The sequence below is a fragment of the Hyperolius riggenbachi genome, chromosome 2 (assembly GCF_040937935.1).
Source record: "Hyperolius riggenbachi isolate aHypRig1 chromosome 2, aHypRig1.pri, whole genome shotgun sequence".
NCBI lineage: Eukaryota > Metazoa > Chordata > Amphibia > Anura > Hyperoliidae > Hyperolius > Hyperolius riggenbachi.
This window is the reverse complement of record NC_090647.1, coordinates 275129203-275147883: the sequence shown is the minus strand read 5'-3', so window position 1 is coordinate 275147883 and position 18681 is coordinate 275129203. Positions and strand designations below refer to the sequence as shown.

Genomic DNA, 18681 nt, shown 5'->3' with positions numbered 1-18681 from the left:
CCTATGAAATTATCTTTACACATATAATAACGGCAGATAATGTATACAGACCAAAGAGTTCTGTTCATGTTCAGTCTAGGCATACACTATACAATTTGTAATAGGTCACGCAAACTATCAATATATTATATCAATCTTGGCTGATATTGATCTCCCCTTTACAGCCACTAGCTGTGTACTGCCAGATGCAACACAAAGCTGAGCAAACATTGCTCTCATACCATTCCTGGTAAAGGTCAATCACTAGATTGTAAGCTTGCAAGGGCAGGGTCCTCCTCCTAATGTTTACTGTTTTTGTCACAATATTTGTGCTGCTTGGAACTCCGTTTTACAATTTGTTAGTATATCTATGTTCCCCTTGTCGTCTTATTGCGCTTTGTAAAGTGCTGCGGAATATATTGGCGCTATATAAATAAATAAATAATAATAATAATTCCTGGCCACTTTCCCACTGGCATTGATCAGGAAAAGAATGGGCATGTCTAATCAATATTTCACAATATTGATTGTAACTGAAGAAGCATTGATATATTATCATTGATATATTATCAGATTCTATGTGAAACTAATGTCTGGTTTATTAAAAATAATGTGTAGCGAACCTAACATAACCTCTCTATTTGATTACATTCAAATGTTTTTGTCATGCTGACCATTTAGAAAAAAAAATGAATTACAGAAGAAAAGACCTATTGAGTTTATTCATGTAATTTTACTTCCTTTTTATTTTCAAGATGAGAACAGAGCTGTACTTCCTGTCATCCCAGAAAAATCGCCCTAGCCTCTTTGGAATGCCATTGATAGTTCCGTGCACTGTCCATACTCGTAAAAAAGATCTTTATGATGCTGTGTGGATCCAAGTCTCCAGACTTGCAAGTCCTCTTCCACCGCAAGAAGCAAGCAACCATGCACAAGACTGGTAGGTCTATTGAATTGTGCTTGTATGGTACTCATATAGAAGCTGAATAAGTGACAAACCCTAAAAATGGCTATGTATTAAAAATTAAAGTAACCTGTAATACACACTACACTTTAACGTTAAGTTAAAAGCCATATGGTAAAAATGTATGCATTGCACCTGTAACGCGTAAAAATGTACTTGTTAATGTCCGCGATAGCTTCCTGCAACAGCAGAAATGCGTAAAAAGGTACGCATGGTGGCCGGCCGACTCCCAGTCGGCAAAACAGCTGGCAGCAGGGGACCAGAGGAGCCATGATTGACGGCGAGGGCACAGGATGGCTGCAGGGGGCTGGTAGATGCCCCAGGTAAGTGAAACTCATGGGGTTTTTTTGAGTTAAGGTTCCCTTTAAGCTAGGGTATGAAACCTGCATTCTCATCACATCCTATTGGATCTAATCTAATGGTATTCTTAATTTTTTCATTGATGAAAAATAAACCCAGCACTTTGTTGTTCAGCATAACGGTATCGCACTGTGTTTGTATAATAGTGTATAAGTCACATTGCAGACTTACCTTCCACCCAATTTATACAGACTTATACAAAGGTAATGCTTTATTATTCTGATCCAGAATTTTACCACTGTAATACGTAATCTCCATTTTAAGACAGTTGCTTTTTTTTTCTTTTAGCCTTTGGGCTTGAATCGGTGTTAAATAGCACAAACCTCCCCCAAACACACACACTCTCACCCCCCTCTTAGCAGGCACTACTCACCGATATCAGGCCCCGTCTTCTATGCATTCTTCAGCTCCCATCGGTTCTCTAGTGTCCTCAGTGTATGGCTCCCAGCTTGTCGCCTAACCCACATCAGATCATGTGGCATGCCGGGAGCTGTGCATGGACACCGGGAAGCCGCTGGGAGCTGCAGAATGTGTAGAAGACGGCACCTGGATGTTAGTGAGTAGTTCCTGATGCTCCAAAACTTCCAAAAGTTGAGCCAGTTATCTTACTCGGGCATGCTGGTTAGTTGAGACTTCTGGTTGCCGGTTGTCTTGAGTTCCAGATAATGGGAACTTTGCTGTATCATGACAATTTTGTTTAAACAGGCAAAATAATTCTGTCTCTTAGTAACCGTAAACATTGTGTTTTTTTCTAGTGATGACAGTATGGGATACCAATATCCCTTCACACTAAGAGTAGTGCAGAAGGATGGGAATTCATGTGCACAGTGTCCTTGGTATAGGTAAGTGATGACATTTTGTATTAATATTTTGGAATACTGTTTTTTACTTAGAGACTCTGCACTCTAAAATTCTTACAATAAAAAGCATACCATTCTATTCATTATGTTCTCCTGGGCCCCTCTGTGCTGTTTCTGCTACTCCCTGCTGCAATCCTGGCTTGTAATTGCCATTTTTAGGCAGTGTTTACAAACTAAAGACATGGCTTCTTACAAGAGTGTGATCGGCTTGAGAGTAGCTCAGTCTCTGACTCATACAGAGCTTGCAGAGGGTGTGTATAGCTTCTGCCAATGATGAGCAGTGCAGTACATTCCACACATTCCAGCCTCAGCCGACAGAAGAGAGAAGATTAGATCATATAACCGAGATAAAACAGCCACTGTGCAACTAGAAAAGGCTGCAGTAACACAGACCACATTAGAACAGGTATAGGGACTTATAGGATAGAAGAAATAAGGTTGAAAATTTTGTTAGAGTCTCTTTAAAGGCCAAGTTCAAAGAATATTTTTATTTGCTTAATTCCCCTTCCTCTCCAGTTGTAATATAAGAAAAATGCCACTAAATATCTTGTTTTGGTGGAAGCAGCAGCAGTCACACACTGACTTCTGCTCCTCTTAGTTTACAATGACAAAGTGGCCTTCTGGGGCAAGCTGACAGCTGCCCTGGCTGAAGTCCATCTATGCCTCAGCCCACCCTGCCATGACCTCCATACTCCCGTCTTCTGCCCCAAGTTAATGTTGTCACTTGGTCAACACAGAAGCCAGGTAGCTGTCAGGAGGAAAGGGAATGGTGATTTTGCAAGATTCCAGCGCTACATATATAATATATATGCAAATACATGTGCTACATATACATATACTGTGTATACATATATATATATATATATATATATATATATATATATATATATATATATATATATATATATATATATATATATATATATATATATATATATATATATATATACACATACAGTGGAGGAAATAATTATTTGACCCCTCACTGATTTTGTAAGTTTGTCCAATGACAAAGAAATGAAAAGTCTCAGAACAGTATCATTTCAATGGAAGGTTTATTTTAACAGTGCCAGATAGCACATCAAAAGGAAAATCGAAAAAATAACCTTAAATAAAAGATAGCATCTGATTTGCATTTCATTGAGTGAAATACGTTTTTGAACCCTCTAACAATAAAAGACTTAATACTTAGTGGAAAAACCCTTGTTTGCAAGCACAGAGGTCAAACGTTTCTTGTAATTGATGACCAAGTTTGCACACATTTTAGGAGGAATGTTGGTCCACTCCTCTTTGCAGATCATCTCTAAATCCCTAAGGTTTCAAGGCTGTCTCTGTGCAACTCTGAGCTTGAGCTCCCTCCATAGGTTTTCTATTGGATTAAGGTCCGGAGACTGACTAGGCCACTCCATGACTTTAATGTGCTTCGTCTTGAGCCACTCCTTTGTTGCCTTTGCTGTATGTTTTGGGTCATTGTCGTGCTGGAACACCCATCCACGACCCATTTTCAGTTTCCTGGCAGAGGGAAGGAGGTTGTTGTTCAGGATTTCACAATACATGGCTCCGTCCATTTTCCCGTTAATGCGATTAAGTTGTCCTGTGCCCTTAGCAGAAAAACACCCCCAAAGCAAAATGTTTCCACCCCCATGCTTGACGGTGGGGACGGTGTTTTGGGGGTCATAGGCAGCATTTTTCTTCCTCCAAACACAGCGAGTTGAGTTAATGCCAAAGAGCTCTATTTTGGTCTCATCAGACCACAGCACCTTCTCCCAGTCACTCACAGAATCATTCAGGTGTTCATTGGCAAACTTCAGACGGGCCTGCACATGTGCCTTCTTGAGCAGGGAGACCTTGCGAGCCCTGCAGGATTTTAATCCATTGCGGTGTAATGTGTTTCCAATGGTTTTCTTGGTGACTGTGGTCCCTGCTAATTTGAGGACATTCACTAACTCCTCCCGTGTAGTTCTAGGATGCTTTTTCACCTTTCTCAGAACCATTGACACCCCACGAGGTGAGATCTTGCGTGGAGCCCCAGAGCGAGGTCGATTGATGGTCATTTTGCGCTCCTTCCATTTTCGAACAATCGCACCAACAGTTGTCACCTTCTCTCCCAGCTTCTTGCTAATGGTTTTGTAGCCCATTCCAGCCTTGTGCAGGTCTACAATTTTGTCTCTGACATCCTTGGACAGCTCTTTGGTCTTTCCCATGTTGGAGAGTTTGGAGTCTGCTTGATTGATTGATTCTGTGGACAGGTGTCTTTTATACAGGTGACTAGTTAAGACAGGTGTCCTTAATGAGGGTGACTAATTGAGTAGAAGTGTCTAACCACTCTGTGGGAGCCAGAACTCTTAATGGTTGGTAGGGGTTCAAAAACTTATTTCACTCAATGTAATGCAAATCAGTTGCTATCTTTTATTTAAGGTTATTTTTTCGATTTTCCTTTTGATGTGCTATCTGCCACTGTTAAAATAAACCTACCACTGAAATGATACTGTTCTGAGACTTTTCATTTCTTTGTCATTGGACAAACTTACAAAATCAGTGAGGGGTCAAATAATTATTTCCTCCACTGTGTATATATATATATATATATATATATATATATATATATATATATATATATATATATATATATATATAATGTTGCAGTGCTTTATAAATACAATAAAAATGTAATGTTGATTGTGCAAGCATGATCAGTTTTTAGTTCGAGTCTGCTTTAAGGGTAGTTAGGTGATTTTAAATTGACAGTCTGAATGCTAATCTGAATCTTAGATGGCCAACTTTTATAGATAGTGAATTTCCCCCAAAAAATTCAAATATTTACCTGAACTTCAGTCCTTTCGGAACAATGAAGTTGCGTTTCTTAACTTGGGTGTATTTCTTAATTTGTTCTATAAAATAAATATTGGTAAGAGTTTGAAAACAGACTTTCAACCAAAGATTGTTCTTAAAATGTTCTAAAAATAGACAGGATTTCCCTGGGACTTCTAAGTATTAGCAGCCCTTATTTAGACGTGGAGGCCTAAGTCTAATGGTGAAGTGATTTGTTATGCCATCGACTTTCTACTATTGAATCGAAATCTGTGATTGAATGTAAATTAGCTCTCATTCTTTACAGTCTTTACCTGAGTCTGTTCTCATTGATTTCAATCTAGGTTTTGTAGGGGATGTAAAATTGATTGTGCAGAAGATCGCGCATTTATTGGCAATGCTTATATTGCTGTGGATTGGGACCCCACAGCCCTACATCTCCGTTACCAGACATCTCAAGAAAGGGTAAGACGGCAATCATTCGGTATGCTCATTTCTTTTCATGTGATGATGGACTTCGCTCCAGGAGCTCATTATTTTTCAGCAAGCATACAATCTTCAGTTGAAACACTTTATTATGATTAAAAAAAAAAGAATATTATCTGAAATTGTTCTTTTTAATATAAATAACAATTACTTTTCCCTCATAGACTTGTAACATCTTTTGATAATTAAGTTCCCTAGTATTTATTTTTCAACTAGGGTGTTTTCCTGTGTCCAATTACTTTGTGCATTAAGCAGAGATGGTAGCACATGGAGTCTAGTTCCCTCAGTACAGAATTTACATAGTGTCATGACATGGTCTTTCAAAATGAACATGCCGTACAATGCTGCCCTTTGATGCAATCCAGTTTTTCTGCCAGTGATACCAATGCAGAGGATGTGTAGGCCAGGGGTGCCCACACTTTTTTTCGGCTCGCAAGCTACTTTAAAATCCGACGAGGCCAGGAGATCTACTGACATTTCAAATGCACCCCCCCCCCCCCCTGGAAAAGGTAGTTAGGTATAGATCCCTTCAGTACAGGTTAGCTAGGTAATGTGCCCTCAGTACAGGTTAGCTAGGTATATGTGTCTTCAGTGTAGGTTAACTAGCTATATGTGTCATCTCTCATACCTCCTCTCCCAAAGCGCAAGCCACAATTACGATTCAGCCACAGCAAAGGACCAGCAATTGATTGTCCACCCTCTTTGTCACCTGCAGCACCAGCCAGCTCCCCTTGCACTGCATCGGGAAGCAGGCTATGTGCAGCAGCACTGCGCACAGCCATGACACCTCGCCCTCACCGTATACTTTACCAGCGGAGACCGCTGCACATCAGCCGGCTGAGAGAGCGCTCCGGCAGGCAGTGTGAGTGAAGGCGGAAGTGTTGCCTCCAGCGCTGCCCCCAGCCATGACGCTGCGTCATGGAAGAGCCACCCCTGGCCTCTCAGCCGCGCCTCTCTCCTCCCAATTGGACACAGATCAGCGGCCAGCAGCAGAATCTGATAGGAAGCGGCCGCGTTCTACAGCTGTTGGCCGCAAAATTCAATGGGACGCGGCCATGAGGCCGCAATCTGCCAATCAGGCGGTCGCGATCTACCGTAGATCGCCATCGACCTATTGGGTAGCCCTGGTGTAGGCACTACCTTGTGCCAGTGTTTGTTTCTTATTGACCTGAGAACATGTTGCTGAAATTACAGTCAATGAATCCATTTCCCCATGCAACATGTCATAATTAACGTTATTTAAAACTCATTTTTCCCTTAAAGAGAAACCGTGACGAAGAATTGAACTTCATCCCAATCAGTAGCTGATACCCCCTTTCCCATGAGAAATCTTTTCCTTTTTACAAATGGATGATCAGGGGGCTCTGTATGGCTGATATTGTGGTAAAATCCCTCCCACAGTGTGATGTCAGGACCATGGTTCTGACATCACACTGTGGGAGCCTTGTTGAATTGTGGGAAATAACAGAGTTCCTATTCAGGCTGTGTAATAAAAAAAGAATAGTAGAAATAAACTACAAATATTTACTGGATTTTTTTTTTATATAGGGGATGCCTATAAATATACTTTTCATAGGAACTCCACTGACAAAAAGCAAGCAGTATCTCCTTCCACTGACATCACCTGCCAGCTCTAAAAATGTCACCATGTGATAAATGTCAGAATGTAAATCAGGGAGAGGAAAGATTTTACAATGGGAAACCACTGACTAAATCATTTATACATAATTGTAAAAATGAAGCACTTTTTTATTACATTATGTTCACTGGAGTTCCTCTTTCAGCTGTCTAAAGAGCTGATGACTGTAAGATCTCCAACTTGTCTATTGGGTAAAAGGTGTCATGTCTTTAGGATGTGGGACGTCAATGATATGGACTTCAACATATTATGTGGATTTCCAAATTCCAGGCCTCCCTGTCAGAGTGCCAAATCCACGAGAAGCATATGGTGAGAGAGTTGCAGTAGCCTGTCAGCAGCCCCTTTAGCAGCAGAAGCTACTTTAACAAGGGCCACTGTTATGTATATAGCCATCTTTTTACCCTTATTTATGCTTGGTGCATTTATGCTGAGCAGTGCTGCTTTTTTTGTAAGTTACTGAGCAGTCTAGGTCATTGCATTAGCTGTATGCAGAATTGTTAGCCTCAGATTTTCCGTCTTACTTGGCTTTTTAAATATTTGTTTGAAGTATCCAATGCACTGACTATAGATGTATTGAAAACCTTCCTGGCTAAAATGGCTTCCACTCCTAGGGCTCATATCCATATAGTGTGCTTTCATGCTTGCTTATGGAAACACAATCGCAGGGACAGCAGACAGTGCATAGACTGCACTGTCTGCCGTTTTGCATTTATGCGCGGCGATTCACCACTGAATCACCGTGCATGGTTGCCTGCATTTTGGGGCACTTTTTTATAACGAATAGGATCGCCACGGGGCTCTGCTCTGCATAGAAATGAGGCCTTAGGGCACGAACACACTGCAGATTGTGTATCGTGTTTGCCCTGCCTTGCTGAACAAACACATGGCAACTGCATTGACCTCTGTTGCAGCACTGCCCCTTTAACTATTCTTAATGGGCAGCTCTGCGTTGCACTGAAAATGGGTGCAGCAGTGTGTTGTAACAACGCTTCTCCTGGTAGATTTAGGATATACTTAAAATTCCCATTTGAAGCTAACATTTGAAGTCTTATTTTTCCAGTCCTCTCCAGAACCCTGAGGCATGTCGTATTCCACTCCCACTGCACAGGATCTGCACAAATTAATGTAATTAAACAGCCAGTATACAAGGCAGACATTAGAACATACCCTCAGTGTACTTCCTGTACACCACAAGCTGCAGACAGCAATCCAGTGTGCTTCCATGCCAAGCAAGCAGGGGCTGAAGCAGCGGTGTCCTCAACCAGTATGCATCTTGTGAGTTTGGTCGGGATGCTGCAGCTTGCTCTCCTGGCATCTTCCTCAATGTGGCCCCTCATGCACATGCGCAAAAAGCATGTGTGCGATACCTGGGATTTGAGCCTGTCCATACTCAGCCATGATCAGCTGACTTAGTAACCAGGATGTACTGCATGCTGTTCTCTGCAGCTATCTCAGCGTCTTGGGGCCAGTGAGTTCAGGTGGGCAGGTAAAGACCTGTGGTTATGGTGCAGAGGCTTTTGATATACTGGATGTGGCTTCTTGCTGACTTTTTGCTATGCGTTGTGTGGATTGATTTGCATAATTGTGTGGGCTGGGCTTAGGTTGACTTGCTTATTAATTGTTCCATGGTTCAGTCACCATTAGACTGACCATGGATCAGGCTGCTGGACCATCCTCCCTTGGCTCTGTATAGTCTGGCATCATTAACGCTCAAGTAGCTTTTCAGTGGGAAGTTGCTTAGTCCTTTGTTAGGCTGGTCCTGACTCAAGTTTTTTCATGTGCTTATTTGTCTCTTACACTGGCTGGTTATTTATATTACTGGTAATTTGTGCAGGTCCAGTCCTGTAGGAGTGAAATAGGACATCTCTCAGGATGCTCTTTCTTATTACTTGAAAAGACATTGGCCTCAATTCTGGTAGCTATGTAAGGTAAATATTTTTTTTGTAGGTAAAGTACCTCATGTGGTATTTTCCTCTTTTGTTTAGCAATCCTGAAATCATTTTTCTGCATTTTCGAACATGCAGTAAAACATGCGGTATTTCAGTGGTAAGCAGGCAGTAAATAAATAAGTCGTCTTTAATTGTCTTCCATAAGTTAGGATAGTCTTTGGAAGTTTTTTTTTTTAATGGGGGTGGGGGAGTTTGATTATGTAGCAACCTATGAAAAGTATATTTATAGGCATCCCCTATAAAAAAAAAAATCCACTAAATATTTATAGTTTTATTTCTACTATTCTTTTCTATTACACAGCCTGAATAGGAACTCCACTAAAAACTGCATAATGCATGCAAATTGACTTTCCCTTAAGGTGCAGGCAGGTCTTAAACTGATCGGTAAATTTTGTGCTAACATTTCCATGGACATGATTCACAAAGCTTTTTCACGTGTTTTCACCTTATCTGTTATATTGTTAAAGAGAATCTGTACTCTAAAATTTTTACAGCAAAAAGCATACCATTCTATTCATTATGTTCTCCTGTGCCCCTCTGTGCTGTTTCTGCCACTCTCTGCTGCAATCCTGGCTTGTAATTGCCAGTTTTAGGCAGTGTTTACAAACAAACTAACCAGCTTGTGATAGGCTCACATAAGCAGAGTGTGTGAGTCATACAGAGCCTGCAGGGGGCCTGCAGAGGGTGTGTATCGCTTCTATCCAATCACAAGCAGCCCTGTACTTTCCACACATTCCAGTCTTTGCCTGACAGAGCTGACAGAAGAAAACAGATTAGATCATATAACACAGCCACTGTGCAATTAGGAAAGGCGGCAGTAAGCCAGAGCACATTAGAACAGGCAAAGGAACTTATAGGATAGAACTAAGGCTGAAAATTTTGTTAGAGTCTCTTTAAGCTCCCAAAGAGCAAAAATATAATAAAATTAAGGTAAGAAAAGTAATATTGAAATGAAGTTAATCAGGAACAGCTTACTTTGAGTGGTCATTTTGCTTGTAAATGTGCTGAAAGGTTATTTTTATTAATACGTTGATAAATAGGTCATATATGAGAATTTTTATGAATAGAGAGCCCACTATAGCTTTTTCGGTAAAATTACTGCAGATTACCTCACAATTTACCACATGAGGTAAAACATGACTAAAACCAACCAGAAATGCTAATTGTCATTACCTCATGAGGCAAATTACCATACATGAGGTAATTTGTTTAAAAACCCTACCAGAATTGAGGCCATTATGGGTAAGTAACGCTATCTTTCAGAAGCATTTCTATGGGTTCTTGCTAAAGGGAGGCCTCTTTAGTCTCTCCTTGCAAGGACAAAACTTCTTTAGAAACTTCAATTCCTCACCTCGCTAGAGCATACTCTGCATTGTATGGGGGTGCAGAATTTACCTGTGTGTTGTCCTCTGAAACTAATCAAGAATTTGCAATCAAGCATGCACTGCAATGTCAAACATAAGTGTTTTTATCATATGGTTCTGTTTGTTGCACGTACAGATAGTAGAAGAGCATGAAAGTGTTGAACAGAGTCGCAGAGCACAAGCAGAGCCTATTAACTTGGATAGCTGTCTTCGAGCCTTTACCAGTGAAGAGGAGCTTGGAGAAGATGAAATGTATTATTGTTCCAAATGTAAAACCCACTGTTTGGCCACCAAGAAGCTCGACCTTTGGAGGCTCCCTCCAATTTTGGTAAATTTTTGTTTGACCTTTGTTTCTCATTAAGGCTACATCACACAGAGAGATTTGTAGTTCACTCATATAGCTGGCTACAGTGCAAGTCTAGGCATATGTAAGTTGCCACTAGTGTGAAGGTCACTGATTGGCATGATCAATAAGATGGTAATATTTTAATGTTCATGCAGAATTATGTAAATATTCATGCCATTATATGCAGCTTAAAAATGGACCAATCAATTTAAACGTGGGTGGGACTTGAATGGTCCATTTTCAAGCTGCACATATTTGCATAAATATTTACATAATCCTGCTTGAACTGAAATATTTGCATCTCATTGATCATCCCTAGTCGCTAATATAAGATTATGCTACATGCTGTCCATATAATATAGCCTTTAAATTGTATAGCCTGCTGTAGATGGTTTCCAGGATACAGGAACATATTTTTATTTTAACTTGCCAGATTTGTCATTAGACCATTCCTTTCATTAAATTTCTGTATGTACACAAAGCATCTTGCTACAAATTAATAGTCTCTCTGATTAGCATTAAAATGAACCCAAGGTGATAAACTGATGAGATAAACAATTGTATTTATCCTCCTGCTCCTGAAAATGACTTTTTATTTTGATACCCAGTGGTTTATATTTAAACCATTACAAAGAAGATGTGGTCTCTGCTTAGTGGCCGCCTATTAAGTGTCCCTAAATTAAAATACATGAACTATTGACCTTTTTCTATCGTTCCCTGTTCTCAGAAGTTGTATTCTGCCAGGAAAACTTTTATGGTTTTAATTTGCTTATCAGGAATGTCTACTATAGTCCGGACAAGGTACCGTGGAGACAGAAGCTGTCACTTCCATTATTAAAAATTAACTTTCAGGTAGCAAACTAAAACGGCCTGGTTATTATGTTTTGTACCGTACACACATATGTTCATCTCATTATGTCACATGTCACCTCGGGTACACGTTTAAAGAAAGTATAATGATTTTTGAAATGTTTTTTTTTGCACAGCATTACTATAAATCAGTTTCGCCTAACTTAAATCAACAATAAACAGAAGCTGAAATTGTCATTTCCTGCTTGTGGGCCAGAACACTATAGTGCGCTTCTGTCTGCTTCTCAGCAACTTGTATCTATCTGCAACATCAATGTGCTGATAAAAAGCAGACAGAAGCGCACTAAGTGTGGACAAGTAAGGCTCAGCAACATCATGACGCGCATATGGCCGTACGATGCACGCCATCTGTGCCGCTATGCGCTGCTGATCCCCTTTACTCCAGTGAATGGTTCAGAGCTGCACTTGCGGACAGAACACATGCAGCAGTACGATATCACATCATAATACTGCTGTGCAGCACCTATGATGTGAACAGCAGAAGGGCTGTCTATGCCTTGCTGCCGTTCATGCGTGTCGCACATCGTACGCGCTTCCAAATGCGCACGGAAGTGCGTCATGTTGTGAACGAGCCCTTACTGCCCATGAGTTTAATTGGCAGTCAAAGCTAGCTTTCCAGTTTCTTAAACAAAGAGCAACCTGGCTAGCTGCAAGTGACAAGAATCCCACAAGTACCTTAGTTGAGCCAGACCTCTAGATGAATGTGAATAATTTTATTTGTACGATGACTGTTGCTGGGCAGGGATCAAAACACTATGCCTCGGCGACAGTGAGGGGCAGAGGCCGTACAGATGCATGTCTAGCCTCAAGGTTGATGGCACAGTTCTGTTGGTAAGCGAGGGAGAGAAGGGCTGGTGCAGCAGTGCACAAGGATCACAGATCAGGCAGAGTAAGTAGAGAGAACCGTGCCCTTGGCCAGCACTCAGCTGGGTCAGTCCCCTTGGCAGATCGCTTGCCAATGTATCAAGGAGGATTGGGGGCCTCTGGACACTCGCTATATTCTTGTTAGAGGCAGTACCTATCGGTTGCCTCGGCATAGCTTAATCTAGCAGGTGTACAAGGCTTAATCTAGCATGTGTACAAAGCTTAATCTAGCATGTGTACAAGGCTTACAGGGCCACTATCATGAAAAATGACAGGTTTTGGACTAGTTCAAAACCTGAATGATAACTTAAAAATAAATAAGTTACTGTTATGCTCATACTGGGTGAGTGGTTCAAGAAAAGGCAATGGATGCACCAAATGGCTAGTAAATTAACAGGTCTGAAAATTAATCCGCAACCATGACTCCGATGATTCCTACTTCAGGTTTTATTTCTATAGGGCTCCTGAATTTGGGGATACAGTCCTTAATACATATGTACTGTACTGTATTTTGAATGTACAATCATTTTTAATTGTTGCAAAATATTTCTAAACCTTAGATTATCCATTTAAAGCGATTCCAGTTTGTTAATGGACGTTGGATAAAGTCTCAAAAAATTGTCAAATTTCCAAGGGAAAAGTTTGACCCAGGTGCTTTTTTGGTGCCCCGGGGACCAGCACAGTACCAGAAAAGAAAAGCCAAACTTCAGTGTGATGAACAAGTTGAACATCGCTTGCCACAGGGTGACCTGAAGAAGGAGTTGATAAACTCTTCTACAGTAGATGGAGACGTACCAGGCAAAATCCAGCCAGCCATCAGTTCTTCCATAGCCAATAATAGTAAAGGTACTTTTCTGCTTCATCCTAATGTTTAGAATTAGAAGTGTACGTTTTCTTCCATACAATACCTTCATTTTTTTTTCTCTGCAACTAAACATTTATTCTTATCTCTGAGTTGCATAATTCCAAGAGGCAAGTTTTCATGAAGGTAGCAAAGATGGAGCAAAAGAAGAACAGTTGCTCAGAGCAAGAAATAAAAACCATTGTTTTTTTTCTAATGTTCTAGACCTAATTGGTTGCTAGTAGAACTGCTTGACCTTTGCTGCAGGTTCTTTGTAGCTGCATTGATAAATTAGCCCTTGAGTTCCACTTAAACAAATAGTCTACAGGCTTTGAAACAGGAAGTCAGATTTAGTTGGTGGGGAATCATGAAGCATTAGCCCACCTGTTTCTGCTATGTGGTGGTTGTTTGGAGAATCACTACTAGAGATAAAGGCGTGTATAAGGGGACAGGGTTAGCGTTTCTTAGTTAGAGTTACAATGTTCTGGGTAATAATTTGGGAGAGTGTAGGTGTGGGGATAAAGCGATGAGTCAGAAAAGAGGTTTTGTTGCGTTAAGGCTGTCAGGAAAAAGCTTTTTACTTACGTTGAGGAGATGAGGTAGGCGTAAGGTTGGGTTCACACTGTGAACATTGCAAAATGTGCACATTATAATGTGTGTGCACTGCAGTGGGACCTGCTTGCATTATAACACACCTTCTTTCAAGCGTAGTCAGTCTCTAAGTTATGTGCACATATTTTCACGTATTATCCAGAAATGCACTGCATGCAGTGAATTAGAATCATACATTCTTATTACAACACAGAGATGTGAATATGCCCATACAATTGTATGCACAGTGAGTTCACATGCAGAATTTTGGCACAATGCAGTGGACAAAGTGAGAATACACCCTAAGGAATGGGTTTTCATTTGGAGAGGTAAGTTTGGGTGTCAGGAATGGAGCTTTTATCAAAGTGGGTGGTTAGGGTTCAGCATCATAAAAGTGAATAAGGTCAATTGGTGCAGCAAATGACAGGCCTCTGTTAATTTTTGGTAATCAGGCGGTCATGTTGGGGCCTGATGGGACTAGTAGCTGCTCTGCATAGACTTTAATGGTTGTAGACAATCGGCTACAACTATCGATCGTTTGGTGCCTGATTTTAAGTGTTTGGTACTTACAGGAAGTGGGTTAAGGTTAGGGACTTAAAGGGGGTTTAGGGTTAGGTGTTAGGTGGGGGGGGGGGAGTTCTTTTTAGGCACTTGCAGAGTTAGGAATGGGGGGGGTTAATGTTGGTCATCTAGAGGGGAGGGGGTTAGGGTCTAGGCATTAGGTGGGAGCTAGGGTTAGGCACTTATAGCTGATGATTAAAGTTAGAATAGGTGGCAGGTAGTGCATAATAAAATATAAGTAATTTAAATTACCAATATTTTACTAATAGCGGCAGCAACAAAAAAAATTACTTACCTGGGACTTCCTCCAGCCCCTGGCAGTTTATCTGTCCCTCACCGCAGCTCCGCTCCTAGCTGGTGTCCCGGGGTCCCCTCCATTGCAAATGTTCTCTGCACCTGCAAGTGCTCCAGGCTTCGCGATCGCAAGCAGTGCAGCTGCACACTTGCGCAGGGGCAGAAGATCCCGACCTCGCATGGTCAGCATCTGCAACGGAGGGAACCCTGGGACACCGGCTGGAAGGGGAACTGCTTCGAGGGACAGATAGGCTGCCAGGGGCTGGAGGAAGCCCCAGGTCAGTAGATCTTTTTTTTTTTTTTTTTTTTACCTCGGACCTGTCCTTTTAAGGGTATTTAGAAGTGGATTGGGTATCTCCCGCAACATAAAAAATTAAATCTCAAATACTGAGGTTTGGTTCTACTTGTCATTGTTACTCATAACCAGTATGGCAGATAAGTGGGCTCTATGAAACACATTTGTAGAATGGGTTTCCATACATAAAAAAACAATATATTTATAAAAGCTATACAGGATGAGCTTAGTTGTATTTTTGTTCTTGTTTTATGGTTAGATTGGTGCAAGGTACATGCCAACATGTGTAATGCAGTGAACAGATCATAATTATTATTTTTAGTTTAATGTAATGTTCAATATTTGTTTAATCCATTCAGATCCTTCTTTCTAAGGTTGAATAGTTATCCCTAAGTCTCTCTTTCAGCATCACCATCACAAAAGAGGAAAGCGTCTCCAAACTCCTCAAGTAAAAACAGTCCTAACCATAGCCCCAGATCTCTAGGGAGAGGTAAAGGCCGCCTACGTTTACCTCAGCTTGGAGTCAAAAAACTTTCTAGCAGCAAAGAGAATTTGGATCAAGGTAAAGAAAATGGCACAGATATTGAACCCAGAGAGACTGTGGATCAGGTAGACTGTAAAGGACTTGTTTTAGGCGGAAGCCAAACGGAGTTAGCCACCAATCAGGACTTTGATGTAGTTTTAACCAATGGACTTAATTCTGAGCAGAACACATTTGGCAATGGTCAGACTTATAATCACTTGGCTGAAGAGGAGGACATCATTGATGACCAAAGAGAAGACATCTGTCAGCCTATTTATAATCTTTATGCAATTTCGGTAAGCAGTTATTTCATATAACTTTTTATTTATCATTTTAAACAGCTTTAAAGCAGATCTGTAGTTTAAAATGAAAAATCAGTGGATCATATTGTATGTCTTTATACAATGCTTTGGATTGTTGGTTAACTGATTCATTAATATATATCTTAAATGTCAACTCATCCTTGGGTTCATGTTATTCACGCCTCAGAAGCCTATCCTATATCCTGTAGAGTAGTGGTCTGGAAAAGTTAATATTAATGAGGTGGGCAGCAGCAGAGTCTGAGAACCAGCATCAGAATATTTTTATTTGGTCAAATAAGTTTGCATTTACAAGGAATTTTACTTGGCAGTTGCTTAACTGGCACAGAGTAATGAGGGTTTTAAGGAGTCAAGTTCCAGCTGCAAATGCAGTGGGAACTGTGCAGAAATCCGCACACACTACTCCTTGTTTACTATCAGTATGCAGACTATCTTATATTGTACATACTGTGGTTAACTGCTAGAATCTTAACCACTCTCCCCACCACTACAGTATATCTATGTCAGCTGTGGCACCCTCCAAGCCACAGCGACGTAGATATACTGACCTGCTTTCAGCCCTTTTGTGCAGGAACAGGTGCGCTTCAGAGCACACCCCCTGGCACTGTCAGCTGCCTTACTAATTGGCTAAAGGGAACATGTTCCCTTGTAGCCAATTAGTGACCCCCCCGCGGATGAACGATCACCGCTGTAGCAAACAGCGTGATCCTTCATCTCCCCCTCCTCCGTGCACAGATGGCCATACAAATGTAAATAAAGCTGCCTCTCTCACCTTACCTCGTTCCAGCGATGAGCTTGCAGCCTGAGCATCCGATCCCAGCTCTGAACTCAGCCGCGTATTGCCGGTGACCCGGGTCCCGGCTTGATGACGTCATCAAGCTGGGACCCGGGTCACTGGCAATACGCGGCTGAGTACAGAGCAGGGATCGGATGCTCAGGCTGCAGGCTCATCGCTGGAATGAGGTAAGGTGAGAGAGGCAACTTTATTTACATGTTTTTGGCATCTGTGCACGGAGGGGCTGCCTGATGGGGGGGGGGGGGCACATACATTTGGCTATCCACACTGGTGGGGGGGGTGCCAAAACAACTGCCAGGTATCTGGGTAACTGGGGGGGATGACATCTGCCAATGGGGGATCATTTGGTTACCTGGGGGGGGGAGTAACCTAATACTGGGAGCACATCTGGCTATAATTGGTGGGGGGGGGGGGCAATTCAGGGGGCACATATGGCTGTAATGGGGGAAATTTTATCCTGGGCACACATCTGCCTATAATGATCGATGCCAATCCTGGCGGCGTTACTGTCTGTTTGTACTGGGGGGTGGTAGATACAAGGGACACATCTGACTATACGGGGGGGTGCTGATATTGGGGTCACATCTGGCTAAACTGGGAGGGTTGGGCTGATACTCGGGGTACATCTGACTATATTAGGGAGGACATAAAACTGGTGGAATGGTTTTATCCCTGTGGCACTTTTTATTTTTAAACTGGAATTGTTAAAAACTGAAAAATAATGCATTTTTTTTATTTTTGTTCCCTTTTTTCAATTAAAATGCCTAGATAACAAAATTGTTCTTGGGACTAAATACCCCCCATCGAAAGCCTGGTTTGTCTTGAAAAAAACAATATATAGATCATTTAGGTGTAGTGAGTAAGGATAAAGTTATTCCTGATTGAATAGGGACATAGCTAAAACGTAAAAACTGCTCTGGTCAATAAGGGGAAAACAAGGTCTGGATGCTAAGTGGTTAAAGAACAACTCTCAAAGAAACAGTTTTTCTGTAAACCCCACATACCTATAGAGGTTTTAGCTAGCAACACTAGAATGCTTTTCAAAGGTCTCTCAGCACAATCTGTGTTGGGGGGAAGAAGCCGCGTGTACCAGCTGTTTTGTAACAATTTTGTGTCTGCATGGGGGGGGGAGTGAGGCAGAGCTTCAGTGTAACCTGGCTGTAATTTGTTTACTTTACACTGCGAGGCAAAGGGGATGAGACACAGACAGGGACACAGAGCTTCAGCTGATGATACACACATTTGAAGGTCTATTTCTGCTTTCTATCATTCTGAACAGATTCCAGTCACAGTATTAGAGCCAGTGAAGATTGCTTCTGTATGCTGGATGTGCTGGGCACAGTCCTCCATAGAGTTGCCCACAGCTAAAACTGTTCTCTGTAAATGTCAGTTTCTTCATATAAAACCTTTGATGAAAAAAAAACTTTGCTATTAGTTAGTAATTATTGGAAATATATGTGGTATTTAGAATTTTAGTTAACTGTAATAGTTGTCCTTTAAAATGGAAGTAAAATCCGTTAAATACGATTATTGCATCATGTCCTCATAAGAAGACATTTTAAGGTTAGTAAGTATACTTAAAATTTGAAGGAGCACTGAATTTTCTTTTGAGCTCTTTAATTGTTTGCTATTTTGTGTATTTGTTTTAGTGCCATTCAGGAATAATGGGTGGAGGCCATTATGTTACTTATGCCAAAAATCCCAATGGAAAATGGTACTGCTATAATGACAGCAGTTGTAAGGTAAGTGTTCCCATCTCATTCACACAGACGCATGCATGTAAAATGAACTGTCTAATTATGGTTATCATATATCGGGAGAAGACTGATTGAAGACTGATTAATTTGCTGTCACTCTTCAGTTTCTAAATCGGTGAACTGCAGAGAAGCTCATAGACCGTGCAGACTAAAGTCTACTCAATCATGGTCTAGTAACTGTTTCAAGAGCTAGCCCTTTGATGACACAAAA

The 18681-nt window shown here is 41.2% G+C and overlaps 1 protein-coding gene across 4 annotated transcripts in view; it reads left to right on the top strand.

Moving 5' to 3' along the window:
* The window catches only part of USP32 (ubiquitin specific peptidase 32), a 244139-nt gene that overhangs the window by 216674 nt on the left and 8784 nt on the right, over positions 1–18681 (top strand). For all 4 annotated transcript variants that reach the window (XR_011026247.1, XM_068268724.1, XM_068268723.1 and 1 more), the window contains 7 exons: positions 735–919; positions 2059–2145; positions 5319–5439; positions 10549–10740; positions 13053–13338; positions 15481–15893; positions 18363–18455. Coding sequence is in view for 3 of the 4 variants with exons in the window: in XM_068268724.1 (XP_068124825.1) it covers positions 735–919; positions 2059–2145; positions 5319–5439; positions 10549–10740; positions 13053–13338; positions 15481–15893; positions 18363–18455 (1377 nt within the window). In the remaining variant the exon portion in view is untranslated. The remainder of the gene's footprint in view (positions 1–734; positions 920–2058; positions 2146–5318; positions 5440–10548; positions 10741–13052; positions 13339–15480; positions 15894–18362; positions 18456–18681) is intronic.